At 41.6% G+C, this 10,171-nt stretch overlaps 1 protein-coding gene across 4 annotated transcripts in view; it reads left to right on the top strand.

Annotated features, from left to right (window-relative positions):
• Window positions 1-9,122, top strand: part of Pbx3 (PBX homeobox 3) — a 200,017-nt gene extending 190,895 nt beyond the window's left edge. For 3 of the 4 annotated variants that reach the window (XM_003470768.4, XM_063227641.1, XM_063227655.1), the window contains 4 exons: window positions 2,630-2,795; window positions 3,929-4,041; window positions 4,843-4,932; window positions 7,597-9,122. In XM_003470768.4, the coding sequence (XP_003470816.1) occupies window positions 2,630-2,795; window positions 3,929-4,041; window positions 4,843-4,932; window positions 7,597-7,689 (462 nt within the window). In that variant the 3' untranslated portion in view covers window positions 7,690-9,122. The remainder of the gene's footprint in view (window positions 1-2,629; window positions 2,796-3,928; window positions 4,042-4,842; window positions 4,933-7,596) is intronic. The other variant, XM_013153612.2, reaches the window with a different exon arrangement.
• Window positions 9,123-10,171: the final 1,049 nt, after the last annotated feature.

Genomic DNA, 10,171 nt, shown 5'->3' on the forward strand with positions numbered 1-10,171 from the left:
TTTTGAGGCCTGCTAGGCTTGTCCAGAAAAGCCAGAATGGTATTGCATGTGAAAGCAGCTTTGTGCAAGGAGCTCCCATCCCACCTCCGGAGCTGAGGACTTGCTGAGGGCTTGCACTGTGAAAGGTGAAGTTGGTCCTGAGAGGATTTGCTCTAGCAAGCACAATCAGAACTGATACCTTCAGGGTTATTTTTCCATCTAATTCAGAACTATTCTTCTGGGTGGGAGTGGATCCTAATAATCATCAAGGCTGGCTTCTTCAGGTGTAGCAATTCCTCCCAAGGATCTGTCACCATCTTCTCAAGCCTTTGGCCCCACATCAGTACCATCTCTGCACCCCCACATTCCTCAATCCAGCTCAACAGTGACTACTACCACACTGCTGCTTTGCTGGCTCAGGTGCTCATCACTGCCTCCCGGTGCTCTCTCCTGACTTCTTCCTGCTGCCACATACCCTAGAGTTCCCACATACTGTCCCCTGGCTTGAGAGTTCAAAGAAGGAAGGACCAGAAGACCAGCACCAGAAAGCAGCTGAGTTGCAGACCAACTTTTGTGACTGTCTAGATGACTGGAGAGTAAAGGAAACCAGGCTTCAGTCCATTTGGAAGGACTGTGCAGCGGTAGGGTGGGGCCATATGAAGCAGTGAGCACCACATCTCTGCAGGTGGAGTTGCCAGAAATAAGCATAGACAAAGGCAAATTGAGAGGACAACTGAGCTCAATCTGTTGAGCTGGAAGTCCTGACAGAACATTTACATGAAAATCTCTAACCTGAGAACTAAAGTCCTTCATAGATACTAGGAATAGAGATAGAAATCTGGGAGTTACCCACACAGAAAGAATAACTAAAATTTTATATATGAATAAGGAGAAGGGCTGAGAGCTGAGGCTTAAACACACACACACATTGTGATAGGGAAAGACCACGCTTTGGGGGAGGGGAGCAGGACAAAATGTCAGACCACCCAAAGACTAACTTCTGGGAAAGATGGGTAGAGATTACAAGCATCAGACTGTGCTTAGAGGGCAGTCAAGGTAAGAGACACAAGGCTATTGGATTTAGGGATAGAAGATTCCTGTGAAACCACCTCCATCAACCATGTAGCCCTTGAGATTGTTAAAATTAAATGAGAAAATGAGGGCAAAGAGCTGTCTTTGGTACATCTGGAAGTCACTGAATGACAGTTATTAAATCCCTTATATTTGATACAAAGAAAAAAGCAAATATCAAACAAAACGATAGTGGAACAGAAACAACTCAGAAGTGCTGATCTATATCATATTTACTTCCTAATGGGTTTTGGCTTCCTTCTGCTTAAGGAACCCAGGAAAGCCGTATGGGTCCTCAGCAAGTGTGTCACATGTATCTGTGCACAGGTGTGCACATGGTGTTCCCAGGGTGGGACAGCATGTGGGAAGCAGGGAGGCCAATGTTGTCTTCCTCATGCAGCTCCCTTGCCAGGGCTTTCTGGCTTCTTCCAGAAGGATGAATGCCATAGGTTGAGGAATGAGAATTCTGTTTCCAAAGCAATTAAAGACTTGGCAAAGGTGGTCATCAGAGATGCCCATTGGTGTAAATTGGGTTAGAGGGCTCTGAAATACATACCACTCCTTATTTTCCTTTAGGGCTCCTGAGTTACTATTCAGAAATAATATCTTTAGGGAAGAACAGTAGCCCTGATACCACAACAACTCTTCCTTTGACAGATCATTAAGAAATTACTGAAAACTATATCTAAACAGTTACTTTAACAAAAGAGAGTTATACCTTTGTATAAATTGCTACATGGCTTTTAGCAACTACTTCATATAGCTCTACTATAGGTACAATTACACATCATGTAACTCTGAAGCTTGTGTCCTGGGTTGAAGTTTGCTGTCTATGAAACATTATGAAATCTTATCTGATGCCAAGATTGTCTCTAGAAATCTTTGCCATTTGCACTGGCTAACATCATAAGTAGTTTATGAAAAAAATAAGTAGATTGCACCTGATGAAATGTAGGGCTGCTCCGCTGTATTTGCATTTGCATTTGGTCTTATTGGAAGTGCCATACTTAGGTTTTCAAATTGGGACCTTCTCATGTGTTAACTGGCAGTGCTTGAGCAGCCATCTTGGCAGACATGCAGTGTCTTCTATAGCTGAAGACAATGGGATTTTTCATCCATTATTAATTGGTGTTATTCTTCTCAACAGATTAAACATGATTCTCCTTTACAGCTGCCAAAATTGTTCCAGACCCCTAGTAAAGAAGAATAAGCTGTTCTCTCTCAAGTGTTGCTTTTATTGTTTACCTAACTTAACAAATATTTCCTTTAGCTTTTCAGCTGCTTTTAGGGGGCCTAATTACTTATGGTGTATATGCCAGTTGGATAGTTTGTATAGGCAGTGCTCTCAGCCACTTTGTTGTTACTGTGGCCAACTCTAGGAAGCAGCATTATTCAAAATGCGTCTGACAAGACCATTATAGTCAAGTCTGAAATGTATTATCCATAAGATATGACATTGCAGACTAGGAGTTATCTCTGAGGGTTTTCTCTTGGTGCCTAGTAGGTACTGTTGAAATTTGATTTTTTCTTCCTTTTTCACTTCTCTCCCCTTTTAATTCCATGTTCCTCCAATTTGTAGGTATCCAACTGGTTTGGCAACAAACGAATCAGGTACAAGAAGAATATTGGCAAATTTCAAGAAGAAGCCAACCTCTATGCTGCAAAGACAGCTGTGACAGCCGCACACGCAGTGGCTGCGGCTGTGCAGAACAACCAGACCAATTCACCCACCACGCCAAATTCTGGTGCGTACTGAACGCTGACTCCCTACTTGGCGAGGCCACCTTATACCACACTGTCCTGTATCATGCCACAAGGCACACTGAGCATACTGAGGATATACTGGATTTGTAAGGGAAGACATGTTTAGAAGCCAGCTTGTTTTGGGGATGGATGAGTGAATGGTGACCCAAGCTTGTAAGTTCACTGCTCCCAGTGGATGACTCTTTACTGGTCAAGTCTGGAATATTTACATTTAATTCAGTGATTAGAGGAAGTGCTTCCACTAGTGATTACTTCAGCTATGTTGTTCTATGTATCACTCTGTAGTCAATAGCAGGCCATCAAAGAATGAAATAGCAGGAGTGGGAAATGTGCCAGTCGCTGTCTGTAAAGAACCGGTGTCAGCGGCTTTCACCTGCTGGGCTGCCACTCTGCACTTCTCCAGCCTGTGCTGTGCAGTGCTGGTGCAGTGGGTTTTGTAGTCAGATGTGAGAGAGATGGCGCTTGAACCTTCACTCTTTGTCCAGTACATTTGGACAAAATCTCATATGACATTTGTGATGGAGTTAGAAATACCTTAAAAGGGGTTTTTAACCTGAGGAGATCTTTTAATACATATGTAAATATTCGAGGATGGGGGTGTTCAAAAAGAGATTTTTTTCTGTTCTCTCTCTCTCTCTCTCTCTCTCTCACACACACACACACACACACACACACACACACACACACACTTTTTAACGGGACACAAACACAGGTGAAAGTGAAATTAGAATTATGGTTAACAAAAAGAACATGAGAAAAATGTGTCCTTGAAGGTAATTACCCAGCATGACAGAGATGCTGAAGAGCTCAGGCAGTGAGCAAGTATTAGAGATGAACAAAACGAGGGGAAGGTGCTAGAGGGCATTTTCCTGTTCATTTCCATTTGTCTCTCTGGGTTTTTTGGTCAGGCTTCCCCACCAGTGAGGCTTTTCCTAGATATAAAGAGAATCACAGGGCCTACCTTGGGGTTGTTCTCCATTCTCCCAGATCTGGAAATGCCTTATGCTGTGCACAGCCTTCCCTCTGTATCTTTTCTCCTTTCCCTGCCTCTAGGTCTTTGAGGATTATGCATGTAGCTCTCTGTTATTCAGCTACTTAACTCTTTCCTTTCCAGGTTCTTCTGGTTCTTTTAACCTCCCAAATTCTGGGGACATGTTCATGAACATGCAGAGTCTGAATGGGGATTCTTACCAAGGGTCCCAAGTCGGAGCCAATGTGCAATCACAGGTAGGAGAAATGCCCCAGCTGGGGCCTTTCTGGCAGGGTAGGGTTTGGGCTCAAAACTCCTTCCTCTGACCCTGTGGAAGTGGTCTGCACATCCATGCAGAACCTGTGCTGGGTGCTCCCAAATATGACCCATCGGCCCCACATATAATCTAATGAAAAGGCAAATGAACAGTGATTTTTGATGATTCAAACTTGATAAACTTTGTGAATGCATTCGGCTCTGGCTTGAGCTCATGGAGAAGGGTGGGATATATCTTACTTGGTCACAGAAGTGAACAGAAAAATCACGTGTGCCAGTGTGTATGTGATTTGAGAACATGCCTCTCTGTTTCATTCCTGTAGATTCCTAAGTCAGAGTATAAAAGCCTGAGTTCTTATAGCATATTCTGTGTTCAACTCTTTTCCTCCTGTAAATGGAGAACAACTGCTCATCTAGTTTTTATACATCTGTGTGTGTGTCTGTGCGTGTGTGTGTTTATAGATAGAGAAAATGAGAAGGAAAGAGATACCCATCCAGGATATATATTTACAAGTCGGTTTTCACCCACAGCATTTGGTTGCTGTAGATGGAAAGTATAGCCATGATGATGTTATAGTTTGGCTGGCATAAAAAACAAAGACATGTGAGTTTAAATATGCACAGAATTGCTGAAGTTCTGCCAGTCACATTTGATTGATAAATTTGTCTCTCAGTGAAGATGCTAAACCCTTGTGGCACACATAATTCAAATTGTTTCCTTTTGTAAATGATGATGTTTTAATAGATTTGGGATGATGAATTTTGTTTCCTCTCATTTCTAGGTGGATACCCTCCGTCATGTTATCAATCAGACGGGAGGCTACAGTGATGGCCTTGGAGGAAACTCACTGTACAGTCCACATAATTTAAATGTGAGTACTCTGGGGAGCTGGCTGCAGGGACAACATCAGGGAATAGTGGCCAATAAAAACATTAATAGCCATTTGACTTGGCTTCTCATCCTGCTGGTAGGTAGGAAAGGCAGCGTTTTTGCTACACTTTTATTTTATGAATCCCAATGCTTGGCATTACCTGGATGCCCTAAAAGTCCTCACAGATTCCCAGAAGTGACCAGTGTTGTGTCATCAACAGGAATTTAGCCATCAACCCATTTAGATGCCATTTCTTAGAAGCCACGCTGTTTTCCAAGGAGATGGTAAAAAACAGGTCATTTATCTTAAAATCAAGCAGCAGGAAAACTTCAAAGCATAGAACAGGTGAAAGTGATAATCTTGAAGGGCTCCAGACAGATCAACAAATGTAGCTAAAGAGAGAATGCTGTTCTTAAAAGGTTCTTACTATATCGTCAGTGTGGATCATGGATTGTTAAACATGTTTGGCAGTTCTAATGACTTCCCAATTTTAATTATGGACGAAATAATTACCAGTTCATTGAAACTTTCCTTTTCCTTCTACCCTAACACAGATAGAAAATGGCAAAACACCCAGCTGGGGTGGGGGTGGGGTAGGTCGAGGGGACAAGGTATAGAGCCAGCATGTGCCCCAGGAAGGAGTAGTGGACAGTCTAGGATTCCAGACTGAGGGTGAAGTGGGGCTTAGAGAGAAGCGTCCCTTTTTTAGGGCCTTGGCTTGCTATAAAAGTAAATATTAATGATTTAAAAAGTGATTGAAGATGCTCAATTGTAAAGGGAAAAAAGGACCGTTAAATACTCAAATCTTTTACATTTGAAATGTCCAATCTTTCTTTTTGGGTTTATAAATAACTCATAATAACCCACAACAAACCATATAAAAAGCCTTTTAGTTGCATTTCTCCTTTTTCATTTAAGTGTTTTGAAATGCTTCAGAGAATGTGCGATATCCTTATCAACATGATAAAATATGAAACTGTGATTGCCTGCAGCATTTTACAGACATGAATTCCATCTTCACTGATGAGGCTTGATAAGGCACTGTTGTAGAATACAGTGCATAATCTCAAACCACCAGCGTAAGGATTAATTTATTTTGAAAAAAAAAAAAGAATGCTTGCTGACAACCACTCCTCCAGTTGCCATGCTGGGTGAAAATATTGTACATTTGTTGTTTATAAATTTGGATAAAAGGAAATGATGTTTATTTCAAATGGAATATCTTTGGATTTGTATCTGTGGACGTTTTCTTTTCCTAAGGAGATTTTCATATCTGAGGGAGGATTGGCTTACCTTTTAGACAGAGAAGAGGATTTCTTAGAGTCCCTCAATACACAGGGACTTATCACCAACCAGCCCAGCATGACTGAGGCTTTTGAAAAACAGTGCCATGTTTTGTTTTTGTTGTTATTTTTTGTTTTTAATTTTTTTTTTTTAGTTTCCTTTTTTAACCTGAATTTAATATGCTTCAAGCTTCAAAAACTTTTTCTTTGGGCTTGTCATCTCTGTGGGACTGTTTGGTAATAAATTACCACCTCTTTTTCCTTGGCCCTAAGGGAAGATGCATTATAATGATGCAGAACTGCGTAGCAAGTTAGAAGCCAGAGAATTCTTCACAAACAGCGATCACAGGGAAAGGAGCAGGTGCTGGGCAGGATCCAGGGAGCCCTCAGCAGGCTGGCACACAGGCCCACAGGAAGGTGTCTGGCTGAATGTGCGGAATGTGAGGGAAGAAGGCAGGGCCCTCACAGCCCACATCTGCATTGGCGTGGGCTGGGCCCAGGCAGCGTGGAGCAGTGGCTGGAAGGAGCTGCAGGCACTGAGTGTCAGCAGCTCCCCCTCACTTTCCTCCAGAAAGGCCCCGTCACTTCCACTCAGTGTTTCCCAACTCACAGGCCCAGCACCTCCCTATTCTTGACTGACATAAAAATATGTAGCGACAAGCTGTCTGCCACGGCAGAAATCTGATCAGACATTGATTTCAGCAATTGCCTCTATAGGCCAAGACATAAGGCAAATTTGTTTCTGAGTACTCTTGGTGCTGATGCAGGTTGGAGGCAGGAAGGGCCAGCGGCATGGGCAAAGTGCTAGCAACGTCTCCACTAAGGGTTCCTGTTATAGATAATTGGAATCTAGATTTGAATAGTGTGTGCTCCCCCGTGGTTCATGCATTTTCATTCTAGAAGATCCTGTTTGGAAGGAAATTCTGGCCTTCATTTTCCAATGGTTACAGTAGCTGTCTGTCAGGTACAGATGGAAAGTGGGTGGCAACTTCTGTGTGGACACCCTGAAGAAACCGGTATGAAGTTTATACTTCATGGAGCTGGCGATTGAACCTCTCCACTGCCACTTCTTAAAAGTTTTCTTTTGGATCAGTTTATTTTTATCAGCAGAGCAAAGGCCAATCTTGGTGCCAGCTTGGGACTAACTGAAACCCTTCTCCTGCATCCTGATTTATTGCCAAGTCTTTACTTGATGGGATGGATTTGTTTTACATGCATTTAATCCCACTTTAACACATGCTTCCCACTTCTGCCAAAGTGGGTTTAGAAAATACATTTTGCTAATGCATCTCTGCTCTCATGTTGTCATCTGGGTGTTTTAAATTGGGGAGTGGAATTAATATGTAGACGTACACCCACTAAACCATGTTTGTTCTTTCAGGCTAATGGAGGCTGGCAGGATGCAACAACTCCATCTTCTGTGACTTCTCCTACAGAAGGCCCAGGAAGTGTGCATTCGGATACCTCTAACTAATCCCCGGCCACACTTTTCCCTGAGCTGACATGCCTTGATAAGTGCATTCAGAGCAATAGGAGGAAAAGAAAAGCGGTTTTGTAGCCCACCATCTACAGCTTTACTGTAAAACCTATCTTATTAGAAAACTTGGTAAATCTGTTTTTTAAGGAATCATAATCATTTGTATTTATACTTAAAACACACAATGTTTAATAAAAAAAAAAAGCACTTTATCCAATTAGGCCAAGATCTAACATTGTTGACAGTCCTATAGCTATTTTATCATAATTTATTACCAATATTTTACATTAATGGTTTCACAGTTGCCAATTACTTGGCCTTAAGGGTAAGAAGAACAATGTATGCTAAACCTCAATCATTAGAGCAGAAGCAAAGATTCACCTCACCTAAATTGAACTCCTTGCATATTTCCATTGCAGACTTTGTCTTTCTTTCATGTCACTAATGGGGTTGGAATAAGAGCTGTTTGGCTATCTCTGTTAATGACGGTTGTGTTTAAGAACCTTCCTTGTCACGTTCGTGTTGCGATCTCTTCTGTTATAATTAGATCAGAGACTGATAGCCTTTTTTCTCTCTGAAAGCACCAGTGTACAAAGTCTGTTCAGTAATGAAATTATGGATCCAGATTGTTCTGAAAACTGAAGATACTTGCTGCTGATGGAGGTGAAAACGAGATCGTCTGGGGTTTTACAGTGTGCACTGGGTGCTGCACAGACTTGTCAAGGTTTGCTACGTCCTCTGGGCATCCACAAAAGGCCCTGCTCTCTGGAGTGTTGTATATAGTGTAGCAAAAGAGTATTTATACATCTCACCAATCAAAACACAGCTTTATTACCTCATGCGAACTCATACAAACCAATAGAATTTCAACATGTTCTGTAGCTTAGAGTGCTCACTTACTACCTCTGAACAATACTCACGCTGTAGTTTGTCTCTTTATCTTTTTGCATCTTGTAATTAACTCTTTGTTCTCTTCATAAAATGTAATGTACATTGTAATCTTTTAAAAGAAAAATCAGGGTTGCATTTGCAACTTTTAAAAAACTGAGAGTGAAAACATTGGGTCTTAATTTAACACAGAATCAGTAAAATTGTTGTAAATACTGAAAAACATTTTGAATGTTCTTCATCTTGTTACTAATCCATGCAAAAAAATACAAGCAGCGACTAATTGTGATGCATTCAGATTTCAGTATTCAGTACTGTATATTTCACCCTGTGTGATGGGGCCCCCCTCCTTTCTCTTTTTGTATTGTATGCGATTCTGGAACTGATTGAGTCATGAAAATAATTTGTGGCGGTGATTCTAATGTATTAAAAACGTTTCGTGTTCCTTTCTAACTGGATTACACCCTGGATTGAAAAAGTCTTCCTCGTGGTAGTTATATGTAGTTTTAAACATGAATAAACTTTTTCCTTTCATGATTAAATGCTGATGCCATTTCTTCTTCCACTTCTTGGGCTGTGCAGAGCCAGGCCTGGGACATAGGGTAGCAAACGTCGCCCCTCTAGGGGCTGTGGGATGATAGTAAGTCTGAGCTGGTGCAGACTGAGCCACCTCTGGCCACGGGCTGAGTCCATCCTGTGGTGCTCAGCAGTGCTACAAGGAAAACATTCCCCCTTTTTCAAAGAGGAGGAGACCGAGGCTTGTAGCCCTGGGACATCAAGGGGCCATGCCTTGACCCCAGCTGTCCTGTTCTTGCTGTTCATAGTCTTCTTACCTAAGGAAGGCTTTGGAACTTGTTAGATTTTTTTTTTTAAATGATCAAAGCCTTGTCACACTTCAGTGACTTCTTTAATTATGTCTGGAAGAGTGGGCCTCAGACACCATTGAAAACCAATACCTCCACAACTTCTCAACATCATTTTGAAAATTCTAAAGTTGTAATCTGTAAGACCAAGTAGAGCTCCTTTAACTAGATTAAACATTGTTTTTGTTTTGTTCAGATTATAGAAAGTCCATATATTGTATATATGTCATTAATGTCTAAACCTTTATAATAAAAGGTCCATAGCAGGCAATTGGCCTGTTTACTATATCTCAAGGAAATTGACTCACAGGAAATCAGATTAATGTTAATCAGTTGCAGTAAATTGTCTATGATAAATACAACTGTTTTACTATTTGAGTTGGTAGAGTTAGGCAAAACGAGGTCCAGGGCCACCATTGCCATTAATCTTGAGGCACTTACACTGTGAGAGTAAACTTTATAAAATAGATTGCCCTCCAAAGCTGTCCTCCCTCACGTGGGTGCTCAGCCTGCCTGTAGGAATCTCTCCCAAGGCTAAATAGTTATTTTCATGATTCAATTAGCTTGTGGGTCAGCCTGTCTTCGTGCATAAAATGATCTCGGTGCTGTGTGGTTTTGTAAAACATACCCTGTGGAAACATAACACATAGGTACACAAATTCATTTTCTTTAGTGTCCCCAGACATCTCTCCTAAGAATGTCCTGGGTTTTGTCTTGGGCCAGCCTAT

Source organism: Cavia porcellus, unplaced genomic scaffold, assembly GCF_034190915.1.
Source record: "Cavia porcellus strain 051 isolate PalLab524CR breed Dunkin Hartley unplaced genomic scaffold, mCavPor4.1 scaffold_1, whole genome shotgun sequence".
Lineage (NCBI taxonomy): Eukaryota > Metazoa > Chordata > Mammalia > Rodentia > Caviidae > Cavia > Cavia porcellus.